The 16400-nt window shown below is 37.0% G+C and overlaps 1 protein-coding gene across 3 annotated transcripts in view; it reads right to left on the bottom strand.

Annotated features, from left to right (window-relative positions):
• Positions 1–16400, bottom strand: part of SESN1 (sestrin 1) — a 98297-nt gene that overhangs the window by 2731 nt on the left and 79166 nt on the right. For 2 of the 3 annotated variants that reach the window (XM_079781306.1, XM_079781307.1), the window contains exons 2-8: positions 13378–13443; positions 12422–12622; positions 11694–11876; positions 9294–9536; positions 6261–6408; positions 3965–4077; positions 590–780 (exon numbers count right to left, since the gene is read on the bottom strand). In XM_079781306.1, coding sequence (XP_079637432.1) covers positions 590–780; positions 3965–4077; positions 6261–6408; positions 9294–9536; positions 11694–11876; positions 12422–12622; positions 13378–13443 — 1145 coding nt within the window. Of the gene's footprint in view, positions 1–589; positions 781–3964; positions 4078–6260; positions 6409–9293; positions 9537–11693; positions 11877–12421; positions 12623–13377; positions 13444–13584; positions 13656–16400 lie in introns of those variants that run through there. The other variant, XM_079781308.1, reaches the window with a different exon arrangement.

Raw genomic sequence — 16400 nt, 5'->3', positions numbered from 1 at the left:
AAATTTCCTATTTGTTTTTCAGTGGAAAAGGGAGAAAATTCTTACAAAGCTGGTCCTAACCATTTAGGAGGTTAAAGTCAATAGCTAAAACAATCAGAAAGTGCTGTGGCACAGAGTTTGTGTGCATATGTCAGAAAGCAGTATTAATAGCTGCACTCCCTATATAACATAATAATGTGGCTGAATACCTAAGAGTCAGAACATGAACGTTTCACACTTGGATGAAGTACCATGGGAGTAGGGAGTAGCTTTTGAAGGAGCTTGAGAACAGCCAGAGGGGTACTATGAGGGTACTAAGTTCCAAGAAGGTAGAAATGTAAGTGTGTCAGGAAACAGATAATACTTGCCCTCCCTCCTCTTCCCTGGAAGCATCTTGTCAATGTCCCTAACTCTCCCTCTCGCCTAGCTAAGAAAGAGGAAACAAACCAAGCTGTTATAAATTGGTTCTCTGAAGTATAAGCATAAAAATAAGCTACTGGACAGGGGATTGTTTTGAGCTTGTGTGTCTGTGTGCATATGTGTTCCAAGTACCTGAATAATTTAGTCCAATGGAAAATACTTCTTTGTAAACATAAGAAAACAGACTAACCTTATTCCAAACATGCAGTGAATATAGTTCCAAATAGCTCGTCTGAGCATTGAGGTATCAACATCTTTGTGCATTGCCATTGTATTATAAGTAAGATTGTAAGCAATGTGAAATTTTTCATCAATCAACTGTCCCACATCTGGATAAAGGCGATTTACCAAAGAATAACCATGGTCTTCCCAGCAATAGTCCTAAATACAGAGAATAGAATAAGTGTGAATAATTAAAATGTGGCCAAGTATTATCCTATGTCTAGCACTCTGCAGTGTGGTGAGATTATTGTCAGTTGGAATCCACTGCCGTTCCAGTACATCCCTAGCTCTCAGTTTCACTTGCACTCCAGCCAGATATTTTCAATGTCTATCCTACAACATACAAAAGGTTATGTTTATTACTCAGTGAGTTAAAAACCAATGTACTCTTCCTCTTACACATAGGCCAACGTTGTCAGCTTTCTCTCTCCCCGTCTCCTCTCTCTCCTTTCCCATCACCGCACCCATCCCAACGGTCCTCAAGTTTTATTTTGAAACTAGAAGCCCGGTGCATGAAATTCGTGCACGGCGGGGGTTGTCCCTCAGCCCAGCCTGTACCCTCTCCAATATGGGACTCCTGGAGGGATGTCCGACTGCCCGTTTAGGCCCAAACGGGCAGTCGGACATCCCTCTCACAATCCAGGACTGCTGGCTCCCAACTGCTTGCCTGCCTGCCTTCCTGATTGCCCCTAACCGCTTCTGCCTGCCAGCCTGATCACCCCCTAACCACTCCGCTGCCAGCCTGGTTGATGCTTAACTGCTCCCCTGCCAGCCTGTTTGCCCCCAACTTCCCTCCTCTGCCGGCCTGGTCACCCCTAACTACCCTCTCCTGCAGGGTTGATCACCTCCAAATGCCCTCCCTTGCAGGCCAGGTGCCTCCCAACTGCCCTCCCCTGCTGGCCATCTTGTGGTGGCCATCTTGTGTCCACATGGGGGCAGGATCTTTGACCACATGGGGGCAGCTATATTGTGTGTTGCAGTGATGATCAATCTGTATATTACTCTTTTATTAGATAGGATAGAGGCCTGGTACAGGGGTGGGGGCCAGCTGGTTTGCCCTGAAGGGTGTCACAGATAAGGGTGGGGGTTCCCTTGGGGTGTGGGGCAGCCTGAGTGAGGGGCCTGTGGTGGTTTGCAGGCTGGCCACGCCCCCTGGCAACCCAAGGGGTGGCCCTGGTATCTGGAATTTATTTTCCTTCTACAATTGAAACTTTGTAGCCTGGGGCGGAGCCAAGCCTGCTGTTCCCTCCGGGGTGGCAGCCATTTCTGTGGCAGTTAATTCACCTTCTACAATTGAAACTTTGTAGCCTTAAGCAGTTGAGCCCGGCCAGGGTGTGCAGAAAGCTTTGCTTCCCCTGTTGCCGCCGGCAACCCTGGCCTGCTCTCTCAAGCTCCATTCTGCCGCCATTTGTTTGAATTTGTTTACCTTCTATAATTGAAACTTTGTAGCTTGAGTGGAGGCTTAGGCCTGCAACGGCTATGGAAAGCTCGGCTTCCTCTGTTACCTGGGGAACCTTGCTCTCTGTGGCTGTAGCCATCTTGGATTGGGGTTAATTTGCATACTTGCCCTGATTGGCTGGTGGGCATGGCTTATGTAGCAGAGTGATGGTTAATTTGCATATTACCATTTTATTAGAGAGGATATCCATCATTCATTCCTTTTCCCCCTGCTCCATCTATTGACTCTCAGACCTGTTTACTGGGTCTCCTAGTTAGATTTTCCACATTAAATCTCCCTGCTTCCTACCTCAAACAAACTTAATAAAGTCCCCACTTCTATGTTGTTCCCATATTTATTTTCCTAAAACACCTCTTTGATACCATGTAATTACTCTGGTCAAAACCTACAAACCTGATCAATTTCCCACTAGTCTGAAGTAGGAACCCTTTGTTTAAAGCTCGCAGCAGCCCAGCCAGTTTCTCTGACTTCCTCCCTCACTATATCCCTTAACCTAAGCTCAATTATTGCTCAATTACTGTCCTCTGCATATAATGCCCATGCTTTTGGACCATTCAATCATCTCAATTCCTAATCTCCCTCCACAAAATGTCCAGTCCTCCTGATTGCTTTAATTCTATTATATTTCATGATACAATTTCACTATCAAGTAGAAACACACTATTTAACTTCCTTGTGTCTATTTTTATTCCCTTAAATAATCTTAGTTCCTTGAGCAAAGAAATGAAATCTTACAGTTCTCAAGCATTTTCATAATCCTGGCAAAATAGTTATTACTTAACACAGGCCCCTCACAATATGGAAAAGTTTGGAATATCAACTCATCTGAATTAAATATTTACCTAAATTAAATATTTATACATTATTTTAAAATACCTTTAAAATACAGTAATTTCTACTGACGGGCTAGAAGTAGTCTTACAAAACTGAAGCACAGAATAGGTAAATACTTGCTAACTGATGATTGTCAACTTTTATTCTGGTACTAGGGGATACAGCTACTGTTGCTTCTAATATATGCTTGCAAAACACTTAGCACAGTGCCTCCTGCAAAACAAAAAAAGAGGAGGAGGCTGGTATCCTGGAGGACCACCAGTTCCATATGTTTCCATGGACAGAAGTGCACTGGGGAAATTTACTGTGTATTTCAAAGTTAATGACTTGAGAGCTAAAGAAACTGGGCCCATCAACAATAATTCTATTCCCAACATCACTAACTTTATTCACTGAGAGATAGCTGTTAATTTTGGAATTTTTATTTATGTGAATCCCCCCAAATTTTAAATTTAAAATCCTCAAAAATTCTCATTGCCTCAAATAACATTCAGTTCATATTTTAAAGGGATTTGGGATACTGTAATTGTCATGCTTTATTTTCTTTGGTATCTGTATTTAAACACATCTTTCACCTCTGACTTTTCTCATCCCTTTCCCTCCACCTACACAAAATGCTTGATATGCTGAGGATGTTTCTCTTGTCATTCAGGATTGGTGCTTATCAGGCAGAAATCACCTCATTTTAAATTGGGGTTCAGTAGGAAGGGGGAGAAAAACCAATGCTAGCTACGTTCAAATACAACTGTTACTTATTGTTTAGTTATATTAGAACTTTGAGTTTTTACGCATCATCTGGGAACCTAACCATCACTGTAATTTTGTTTTATGGGTGAATGTGTTTTGAATTCTGAGCCACTGATTTATGAACTTTAATAAAACATACACCTTTAACAGTAGAATAAATATATCTACGGGAACTGCCTCAGAAAAGTTACTTCTGCAACATTTTATACTTCTCAAATCCACGTGGCTCTTTCTTATTTTAAGTCAAATTGAGTTATTTCAAACCAATTATTAGTATGTGTATACCATACATTGCAATTTTACCTGGACTCGAAATGTTGGAACATGCATCCCATGTCTAGAGAAATCCTTATAGCCGTAACTAGTATCCTCAAAGTGACGAGATATATCTCTTGCTGGTGTAACTTCATCATCATCTGAAATAATTATAAAAACTACTGAAAACTTTAAAAAAACAGGATGCTAGTTAAAATTCATTTTACCATTAACAAGTAAAAGTAGGATAACCTTTTCTTTGACCCTGAGTAACCAATATCAACTAAAATAGTCTTAAAACTATAAAGAGAAATAGCTCACTTACCAGTAAATGGAATATAATAAAAGCATACAGTAGGTCCTAGGGTTACGTTGGAGATCCATTCCTACGGCGCGATTTTCGCCGTAAGTTGGAACCCACCTACATAAGCACCTACGTCATTCACATGGAGCACATACACAGCAGTAATGAAGTGAAACAGTTAGAAAAATTTAAAAGAAAACAATTCCTGACCTTTACTTTTGGTAAATAATAAAAAACATAAAGCACATATGTACATACGTTGAAATGACGGAACTTTTTTTTTATAAACAAATGGGAGATGGCGATGTAACCACGAAACGACATTATGTCGAGTCCAACATAACCCGAGGACTGTCTGTATTTATTATCCTATGTAATAAAGAGCTAATATGCTAATGGTTGTGACGCCCTCACGCTGTAATGACTGTTCAGCAGGAGGCTGCATGTTTGGTGGGGCGGAGCCGCTGCGTTGCTCTGGAGACAGGGCAGAAGCGGGGAGGTGCCTGGAGGAGGCGGGGGTGAGAGCCCATAGCGGCCCCCTCACCAGTCCTTCGCCACCTACTCAGTGCGCCGGCCGCCCACCTGCCAGGGGAAGGAGTGCAGTGCATGCACTGCCAGGAAGTGGTGCTTGAAACACTGCAGCAGGTACAAGGCTTCCATGCTCTCACGCTCTCCTCCGGCGCCATGATGGGGGGGAAGAGGGGAGGCACCCAGAGGAGGCGGGACCTGCCCAAGGCAATTCACGGGACCGAGGGTGGGGCTTGAAGCAGCCAGAGAAGGCCGGAGGGGCTGGGAGTGGGGCCAGGCGCACTGGAGCTCTGGATGGAGAGGTTAGGGTGTCAAGGTGGGGCGGTGGGGCGGCAGGGCTGCGCAATTTTGCACACCAGATCACTAGTCTGTTATTAAAAAATACTCATGGTTGAATTATTTATGCTTTTCATCCAGACTCATTCTCCCTCTGTCTCCAGTTTATAGATACTTGGTTCTACTTAAAAGTATGTATTCAAAGTATGAACACCCTTTTGGATAATCTTTATGGTAATAACAAATCAGCTTGTTCTAAACTTTGGTACCGGTACTATTTTTTTTTTTTTATTAATGTCCTACAGTATATAATACTAGCAGCCCAGTGCACGGATTTGTGTACCAGTGGGGTCCCTTGGCCTGGCCTGCAAGGACCAAGCTGAAACCAGCTTTCTGACATCTCCCGAGTAGTCCTGGATTGCAAGAGGGCGCAGGCCAGGCTGATGGACCCCACTGGTGCACGACAGGGGCCACGAGAGGACTCCAGGGCATGTCCGGCCAGTCTCACCCAGTCCCAATCGGCCAGACCCCAGCAGTTAAGCTAACCTACTGGTTGGAGCGTCTGTCCCCTGGTGGTCAGTGCACATCATAGTGACTGGTCAAATGACTGGTCGGACACTTAGCATATTAGGCTTTTATCATATAGGAGGATTATTTCTCTAATAGCACAAAGGTTTTAGAATGGTGAATGAAGAAGTGTGTGTGTGTGTGTGTGTGTGTGATCATTTTTACAATGTTTCCTGTACTGTTCTAAACCTTTCTGAACTATCTTTAGGACTTGATGAGATTATAGTTTCAAGTAAGTAGAAACAAAAACTTTTCCTCAAGGAAAAACAAGCTTACAGGCATACTTCATTTTTTGCACTTCACAGATGATGTGTTTTCTTACAAATTGAGGGCAAGACCCTTCACCAGCAAAAATACTGTGATTCACGTTATTGTGATACTTTACTGTGGTGGTCTGGAACTGAACCCTCAGTATCTCTGAGGTATGCCTGTATATAAATTACATTTTTTCAAATGTCCTTCCACCTAGTCTAGTGCTCTTTTCACTATAACTTCCTTTTCTAGGTTGCCTTCTTTATTTATAAGCAGGAATACCTATGCAATAGTCTCTAAAAGAAAAGACATATTTGGATTGATGTTTAACAACTTTTAAATTTTCCTTCTCAAAAAAAATTGGGCTCTCTTTTGTAAGCTATAGAAATTTAATCAGCATGTAACAGTTGTTTTTACCTGAAGAGAAGACAAACATGCTCTCTCTTTTTTCTATTTCAAAACGTGAGGCCATCTCTTCCTGACTTGCCTCTTCTTCATCTCGACATTCCTGTAATTGCCTCATCTTTTCCATGAGGGCTTCGACCTCAAAGAAGGAATCACTTATCTGAAGAGAAAATACAATTAACGTTTCTTCCACTAGTCAGAGGATGAAATTTTTGAATTTTAACAGAATATAGGAAAAATAAATCTTATAATTTTAGTATATGTGAGTGAATCAAAAATTGGTTTTGGTCTGTTACACACAGAGATATGCAGATTTTAAACTATAAGAGAAAAATTACTTTAAGAACACATTCTAATGTGGTTTTTTACCTTAGAAAATTATCAATGTCATCACTGTTAAGTTTTAAAAATTAAAATTTAATCTTATTTGTCAATTTAAAACAGAAATGAATATTTTAAAAGTTAAAAATTTTTATTTACTCAATCAGTTTAAACAAGTAAAATACACAAAGTATAAGTGGTTTTGCATATTGTCAACATGTTTTATCATCTCTAAATTACAGTAATCAGCCCTATCTTTCCAATTTACCAATTACTGGTAAGAATGAAACATATCCTTTATCGGGCTGGAGTTGTCCACCTGACCTCTGCAAATGGGGCTGGCAGCTGTCACTTGCTGGGATGACTACAGCAGTGGCATGTTTGTAATGACAGGTCCGATACTAGAGGAATGGCCAAATGGTCTTAAACCAGCCCAACAATTTATACTTCTATACCCTGCTACATCCTTACTATGAAAGCTGGATCCAATCTGTGGAATTTATACCTTACAAAACATAGTAAGAAACCTTAAAATTTAAATCTCAGTGTTCAAATGTAAAATCAGTGTTTCCCCTTTATAAATTTCTTTTGCTATGAATGTTCTTCCCCCTACTCTTCTGGCTTACACCCATTGGTCCTTCAGGTGTCAGGTTACATGCTTCTCCTGAGTCCCCACCCCCAACCCAGTCATTCTCACTATTCTCAAATAGCACTCTGCTCTTTCCTTCAGAGAGTGAATCAAGGTTTGTAACGGTTATTGCATGATAACGGTTTAATGCCTGCTTCCTTATGACCAAACCTTTATAAGGGAAGGAGGTCTGTCTGTTTAACTTATTAGTATATTTTCAGAACCTAGCATAGTGCCTGGCACATAGTATTCAAGAAACATTTGTTGCAGAATGACTGTCAGGATAAGTCTGTGTTAAGAGAAAAATACTGTGTACTTTTTGGGGGTACTTATTTCATATGATTCTAACAGTTACAACCAAGTGCCCTTCCTGCACTAAGTACTTCCTCTCATAACATCATGATGGAAAGTGTTCCTAGGATGTACTGATGACTCTTCTGATTCATACCTCTCCATAATTATTCCTGAGACAGGATTAGTAGCACAAAAATTTAAAAAACTGAAAAGGGATTGTGTTGCTTAAGAGAAAGACCCAAGGTGTTGTTTTTTTCGTTTTTTTTTTAATCAAGGTCTCTGTCAACTCACATTACCCCTTTATTATGTTAATTTGTTTATCCATTTTCCTCTAAAATAAACTGTTCAAAAATTTAAATATTCTTAGGTAAGACACTTTAGAAATAAGAGGGAAACAGTATATTTTAATATTAAAATGTTGATATTATATGAGGAAATTATTTTTGGTTTGTTTTTCACCATTGTATCTGAAGAATAAGCTATAACAAATTACTATAAAGTCCCATCAGTCTGGGCTATAAACCTTCTAAAAGTAGCCAACTCAACACCTGAAAATAGGAAGCTTATCTACTACAGAAAACTTTTCTAGTATTTCACTATTATTTAATAGAAGGATCACTAAAAACAATCAAGTATTTTTCTTTAGCCTTGTACTTTATCAAAAGTAGGGAAGAGTAATAATACAATTTCCAAGCATCCTAGCAACTGATATACTCTCCCTTAGACCATCTCTTAACCTCTAAGCTTTGATAAATTATCACTGGCCATATACAGACCTATAATGTGAACCCAACTAGCTCAAAAGAGGATGACAATGGTGGTCTTGGGCTTTGTCAGCAAAGCATGCTGATCAACCTTGGGAAAATGATTTTCCTTCATGTGCTGATCTCACCGTATGTAATTTAGCACCTGATAAATACCAAGTGCTATTCTAGACATTTTACCTCTTCGGAGACATTTCATTTAAACCTCACAAAAACCTTGTGTTTGATCTTTATTTATACATGAAAGAACAGAAGCCCAGAGAGGTTAGATAACTTGCCCACAGTCAAATATATAAGTTAAAGGCAATTTAACCTGTTCAAATTTGTTTCAATGGAATAATACAACTGAGAAAATCTGTGCAAAGTATTCAGAAGGCTGTAATGCTATTTCTCTGATTTCTCTTGGAAACATAAAATAAGCCCTTGCACTTTCACTATAGCAAAAGAATGCACAGAGAATTTTGACTCAAATTTGCTTATAGAAAATTCAACTCGTTCTCATCTGTTTCAAAGGAATAACAATTGAGAAAATATAAAAGCCAAAGTAGAGGTGAAAACATTTTAATAAAATTACATTTGTTTTAATATTTGTATGAAATTAAACATGAAAGAGAATTTTAAAAGGAGAAATTTCTAGGTCAAGGATAATTAATTCTTCTAAAAGATAAACAATTAAGAAGCCAGCCTGTGTCTTTTGTCCAGAAGGGAAGAAAAGGATGTGATTGGCATTAGGAAGTCACTACCACTGCGTAGCACTATTCTCAACCTCCTCTCACTGCAATAGCTCTTCAGTACTAGCTGGCTCTGATGGGGCACATGCTGGTGGCTCCTAATCCTGAAATTACTCAAACATAACTTCCTAGATGGTCTTATAAATTTGTATATCCCTTAGTACTGGACTAATGATGGGTATTTGGAGACAGTCAATAAATACTTGCTGAATGAACAGATATAGGGGCCCAATGGAAAAAACAAACAGCAATTATTGAGATTAGAGATTAGTCTTATGACAATCATGTAACAAAATAAGAGACTTACCGAAACATTTCCTGCTGAGTTGACCTGATTCTCTTCCATACTGTGATTGCCATTTGTAATGTCACAGATGCAGTAGTTATTAACAGAAGGAGGTCTGAATGTGTGGCCACCATCACAATGAATTTCTGGACTGATTCCACAGCCAAATGTGAACGAGGCAAGAGAATGATAGTGAGTGAGTAGAACTACTGCATGTACCAGTTCTGCAAGGGACCAGCTGTGCTCTTCAGCTTTTAAAAGTCGCTTGGGGAGGAGAGAGGGGGGGAAAGAATATTTTAATATTGGGGTATGGTATTGAAAGTAGATAGTTCATCTTGGTATTTAATCCATTGAAAACAGAATTAGTCAGTGTACAAAATTTTGCATAAAATTACAATTTGAGACATGTAGACCCAGAATTTGCTAATTTTTATGAACTGTGTTCACCAATAGAGCTTAACATAATGCGGTAATGATACATTATCATTTTTATTTTCTGAAATCCTGATTTAAAAATATAATAGAATGTATTTTGCAATAAAAGCATATTAAAAGCAGTTGCCTTATTTCAGATACTAGGTTACAAGTGGATTAGTAACTATGTTGTTCAAAGTTTCAAATCCAATATAATCTATATTAAGAGAGGCAGCTACTGTATAAAATATGCCTTTTTTTTGGTTTTAAATTATTATCAGCCTCCTCAAGGAATTTTTAAGGTAGTGGTTTGTACAACTTGACAGAATATTCCTATATCACATTTTAAAAATTATGATCAAAGTCTATAACTCTTCAGAGTCTTAAAATCTGTGTCCCTTCTGCTCCATAATCTTGTATAATTTTTGATTACTAAACAATATTGTATTAATCATATTCAAAGCTTGTATCTTCTTGATGTTTTAATTATGTAACAGTATCTAAAATGTTCTACAAAAACATATAAGAATTTCTACTGCATGGTAGATACTTTTAGAGAATGCCAATCTACTTTCCTTCTATTATATATTTTTTTAAATATATTTTTATTGATTTCAGAGAGGAAGGAAGAGAGAATCATTGATTCACTGTCTCCTGCATGCCCTACTCTGGGGATCGAGCCCACAACACAGGCATGTGCCCCGTTGGGGAATCAAACCATGACCTCCTGGTTTATAGGTCAACACTGAGCCACGCCGGCCAGGCTATTCTATTATCTTTATTAATAAATAGAACCAGAAGGAAATATTTAAGTTGGTATTTTTAAAAGATATAAAACAAGATGCCACTTCACAATTATCAGAATGGCTAAAATCCAAAACACTGATAACACCAAATGCTGGCAAGGATGAAGAGCAGTGAGAACGCTCATTAACTGCTGGTGGGAATGCAAACTGGTACAGCCACTTTGGAAGGAAGACTGTTTATCACAAAGCTAAACATAGGCTTACTATACAATCCAGCAATCACGCAATTATTTACCCAGCTGAGTTTAAAACCCATGTCCACCAAAAACCTTTCACATGAATGTTTATAGCAGCTTTATTCACAATTACCCCAAACTGGAAGTAATCAAGATGTCCTTCAATAGGTGAATGGATAAACAAATGGTGGTACATCTATACATTGGACCATTTTTCAGCAATAAAAATGAGTGCCCTGGCCAGTATGGTTCAGTTGGTTGAGCACTGTCTGTGCACCAAGAGGTCATATGCCTGGGTTGTGGGCTTGATTCCCCAACAGGGGCTATGCAGGAGGCAGCTGATGATCAATGTTTCTCCCTTTCTCTCTCAAATCAATAAACTATTCTTATTTTTTTTTAAGAGCTATCAAGCCATTTAAAGGCATGTAGGAACCTTAAGTACATACTGATAAATAAAAGAAGCTAGTCTGAAAAGGCTACATACAGTACTGTATTATTCCAACTACATGACATTCTGGAAAAGGCAACAGTAAAAAGATCAGTAGTTGCAGGAGTTTAGGGGGAAGGAGAAATGAACAGGGGACTTTTAGAACAGTGAAATTATTCTGTATGATACTATAATGGTGGATACATGACATTATGCATTTGTCAAAACCCATAAAATTATACAACTCAAAGAATGAACCCAAATGTAAATATAGTTAATAGTTTACATCAATACTGATTCATCAATTACATAAAATGCACCATACTAATAATGCTAGATGTTAATAATAGAAGAACTTAGGTATGTGTATTCGGGGGAGTTTGAGGGGATAAAATATGGGAAGTCTGACACTTTTCTGTAAACCTAAAACCTAAAGAGTCTATTGAAAAAAATTTTTTTTTTTGGTGGTAAACACACAATACAATATACAGATGATATATTATATACCTGAAACCTGTAAAATTAAAATTAATGTCACCCCAATAAATTCAATTTAAAATTTCTAATGGCCCCCTAGATATATTACTTTACTACTTACCTCAATGTGTTCTTTAGTAATAAGCCAAGGTCTATGGGCTAACAATTTGTTAAGTTCTCCTAAATTTTGTAGTTTTTGAGGAGCATTCTCTAAGCCATTAAGCCACTTGGAGTCCCCACCAACATGAAGGAAATCATTTACATGGAGGTTCACTAAGTAGGAGCACTGATGTCTTGCTGCAGCCTTAAAGCGAAAACAAAAAGATTATTCTAACTATAATAAAATCTTGAACTACAAATCCTTTTATAATATTCAAAACAGCTAATTAAATTTTTTGATTAGTGTATTTCAAATTTTCCTAAACTACAGAAATGAAGTTTTCATATAAACAGTTTTTAAAAATTCATATACCATAGAGAGCACCTCAGAAATATTCCAAGAACAAAATATCTGATAAAATTATTTGAACATTAGAAACTTCACTTACATACCAACTTTCAAAAACTCAAATTAAGAAGAAACTTTAATTAGCACCACTTATATCAGTGTGAACTATTTATAATAGTGAAACAGATATTCTAGTTTATTCTCAAAAGTATGTAATACATGTTTCTTTTTCTGTTATACTTGAGAGCATACTTATTTGGAAAGAGGAAAAACAGACACTACCTAACAGGAAGCCAATAAGAAGTCACAATATACGTATTTATCCCTATGTTTAAAGTATTAACCATTTCTTTAAAAAGATTAATAAAGCAGGCAGAATTTTTCATTGAATGTTCACAAACCATTATTCCAATGTAGTGCCGGTAATGCAGGGGTAATGGCCCGTCCATTTGCAGTAGATAGTGTTGAGTTTTTAAGAAACTTTCCAAATACTGTGGGTGAAAAACCATCACTAATGTAATGTTATCCAAACGACCCAAAGCAGCAAAAGAATCTGCAAATAAAGCATGCATTTGTGCGTCTTCACTCCCCACCTGAAGAATCTGTATAAAAGAGAGAAAACCAGAATTACATAAATTGTAAATTGGTGTTAAAGAAAATATGCATGCACGGCATTCTAAGTATCATCTAGAAGCAGATTAAATTTGGCTTAAGAGAAGAGAGGGGTTACAAATTTAACTCAACTGGCAGCAGACAGAAGAACAGTCACATACTATGTAGAAGGGAATGAACATTAAAGGCCATCTAGAAAGCCTGCTTGCAGACCTGTCCAGAATCCAGATACAGAAGCATATTTAGATGATCAAACTTGCAAAGCTTGCAAACAGATACTAAAGCTTTTCCTTATAACAATGCCTACTCTCACTCAATTTAAGGAGAACCAAAACTGACTAATAGCAAACATCTGTAAACAAAGCATAGGAGTAATTACATACTTAAAATTAAAGATCCAATCGAGCACTGGTACCAACCTGTGGAGATGGTCAAGACCAAGTAACTCAGCTCTGGACACTGCCTAAATAATATCTAAATATAATCAGATGGATTATCATTGGTCAAAACAAGTCTTGCCTTTCCTTGATTAAATATGGGTGTTACAAATACTAGAAATCAACATGACTACAACAGCTTTCTAATCCCACAGATTCACTGCCAAAGCATGATTAATTGTGATCAACTTTGCGTAAAACATGTTGTTGACTAATAATAACAACTGTTCAGATACCAAGATGTAGGTCATGAAAGTTTTTCCTTAAAAGCACACACAGTTCACTATGTACTTTCACAAACAACATACCTCCTTTTCTGGGATAAATCTGCTTGGTCCGTGTCCCAGTGGTCGAGGAATTCTAATTCCAAGTTCCTAGAAAAGAAAATTACACCATCTCAGGCCTCCAGCAGTAAACAACATGAACTGAAGCTACAGGAAAGAGGGGGGAAACAACCAGTTTGAACAGAGACAGGCTTGTTTTGGTGGTTTGCTTTCATGGTCATATATACATACCAACCCCTCTGTTTGCATCACATAGCTGACAACAGCTTACAATATGACTCTGACTAAAAACAATGAAACCTGTTTCACTTAAACCAGAGTTTTGCATAAAGTACTTGGCAAAATGTCTAGAACAGAAAGTTCAGTACATAGCAGCCAACCCTGTGGGTTGTCAGTGATACAAAATAAGACCAATGTGTTTGTACATCTAAAACACAACCAACCAAAATATCAATTCCCATGCATCTTTTCAGGAAATGAAAAAGCAGTAACCCCTTCCTAGATGTCTTAAACTAAAAGAAGTATAATTATTATTACATCTATAATAATGGTTTACAATAAGAACAGAAATATTGTGAAAAATAAAAGTTATTTAAATCTACAAAAGAGAAAGTACTGCAGGACATGTTTTCTCTATGGTTGAATAAAGCAATTTTAGAGAAATTAATTTTGTTTGTGAGCCTTAAATTAAGTTTTTTATCTACAGGATGCCATCAACCTTGCTTATATTTTAGGCAAGCTCAAGTAATTGAGAAATAAATGGTTTTTTGCTTTTTGAGGTAGTGAACCTAGAATCCTGTACCTAGAATCTAGAATTCTATACCTTATGTGATAATGAAGTGTGGTTAACAGAAACTAAAAATTTACTGTTAAGGCTTCCATTTCCCCCTCCCCCCAATACAGTGTGCTTATAGAAACAAAATAAAAATAATCCAACCTTATTATTTTTTTTAAGGCTCATCAATCTGGTCTCTAAACAAAAACTTCTTAGTGTTTTAACAACTAAAGATTAAAACCCTTGCTTAGGTACAAATTACATTACATACAAAATTACATACAAATAGCATTTCTATCCTCTCAATACTGCTTCAAAAAGTCCTTCATGATATAAACCAGATGCTTTCCTTTTAAAGAAAAAAGGGGCGGGAGGGTTAAAGAAGGACATGTGGCAGCAATTCAAGAAATCTGGTCCAAGTGAATGAAAACCTTTTGAGCAGAATGGAGTTTTAAAAATTAAGCAGGCAGCCCTGACCGGTTTGGCTCAGTGGATAGAGCGTCAGCCTGCAGACTGAAAGGTCCCAGGTTCGATTCCTGTCAAGGGCATGTACCTTGGTTGTGGGCATATCCCCAGTAGAGGATGTGCAGGAGGCAGCTGATAGATGTTTCTCTCTCACTGATATTTCTAACTCTCTATCCCTCTCCCTTCCTCTCTGTAAAAAATCAATAAGATATATTTTTTTTAAAAATTAAGCAGGCAGAACAAAATTGAAGATAATCTTTATTAGGAGAACTCAGGATTCAGATTCAAAGTAGGCTACATTTGCTAAATGAATGTATAGCATATATAATTCAAATAATCTTGTATTGGAGATCAGTGATTTCTTAATTAGATTATTCCACACTTATACTGAAGATAGTAATGTTCTAACCACCATACACTTCATTAGAGGAGGCACCCAATTCATTGGTCTGACTATGTATGTGTCTTGATTTTAATATCCCATAATAAATGCAAGAAAAAACCCCACATTTCTGCTATTCAATATGTCATCTTGATATAATTGCAGCCATATATATAAAACAATGACTCTATTAGCCTTTTTAACTGCTGAATCTCTAATCTAGTTACATACAGTTCAAACAAAATATATTGGGCAAAACTTTAAGGCTAAAATCAATATTTATCACTTTGTATATATTTACTATCTTATTTAAGCAAAATGCATTTTAAGAAAATATCCATTTCAATGGTTTATTATTCATTTTATAACGAGACATTATTCTTGGGACTTTAGTATATAAAAAGGTGACATATCAAGTGTGGGAGATTATTCAACAAATGATCTTGGGACAACTCCAAACGAAGTTGGAGCCTTAAATCATACTTTACTCCATAGTAAATGAGTTACATATAAAAAAAATAAACTAAAAACCATTGCAGTGGTATAACAAAACACATGAAATGGAGCAGGCTTAAGAATGCCACAAAATCCAAGTCATAAAACATAGGATTGATAAATGTGATGACAAGAATACTTTCACATGGGAAAAATAAGCATACAAAGTCAAAAGCCAACAGAAATATATTTACAATTCATATATCAAAAGACTAAATTTCTTTATAAAGACTCCTACAAATCATTAAGAAAACCCCAATAACCTGATAGAAAAATGAACAAAGAACACAGACAATTAAGATAAAAAGAAATATAAATGGCTAAAAAGATCCTTCACAATAAAACTGCAACTACACTAAGATACCATTTTTCACCTAAAAGATTGTTTAAAATCTAAAAGTTTGAAAGAAAATAAAAATGTTTGATAACAGGGTGTGGAGAAATATCATTCATTGCTATACGTTCTGATGAGAGTGTTTTGAAGTATGAAAAAAAAAAGATCAAGACATATATAATGAGTATAAATTACTACAACTTCTGGAAGGGCAATTTGTAATAAATGATCAAAATGAAACAGTCAGATACCTTTTGAATCAACAATTCCATCCTGAACATCAAGGTTACATGTGAAATGTTATAGTATGTAAAAAGATAATCACTATAACATTGTTCTAAAGTACAAGATATAAAACAACCTAAGTGCTCATCAACAGAGGGCTGTTTCAATACATAGACAAGAACAGTGATTTTTAACCCTTTTCATTTCATTGAACACATAAATTACTAAAATTCTGCAGCACACCAAAAAATATATATTTTGCTAATTTGACAAAAAAAATAGGTATAATTTTGATTCATTCACACCAGATGGCTATTGTGTTGGCTGTTGTCATTTTTTATTTGACAATCTAAGGGAAAAAGAAGAGGTCA

Source organism: Cnephaeus nilssonii (assembly GCF_951640355.1).
Source record: "Cnephaeus nilssonii genome assembly, chromosome: 9".
Classification (NCBI taxonomy): Eukaryota; Metazoa; Chordata; class Mammalia; order Chiroptera; family Vespertilionidae; genus Cnephaeus; species Cnephaeus nilssonii.
This window is presented reverse-complemented; position numbering and strand designations above follow the sequence as displayed.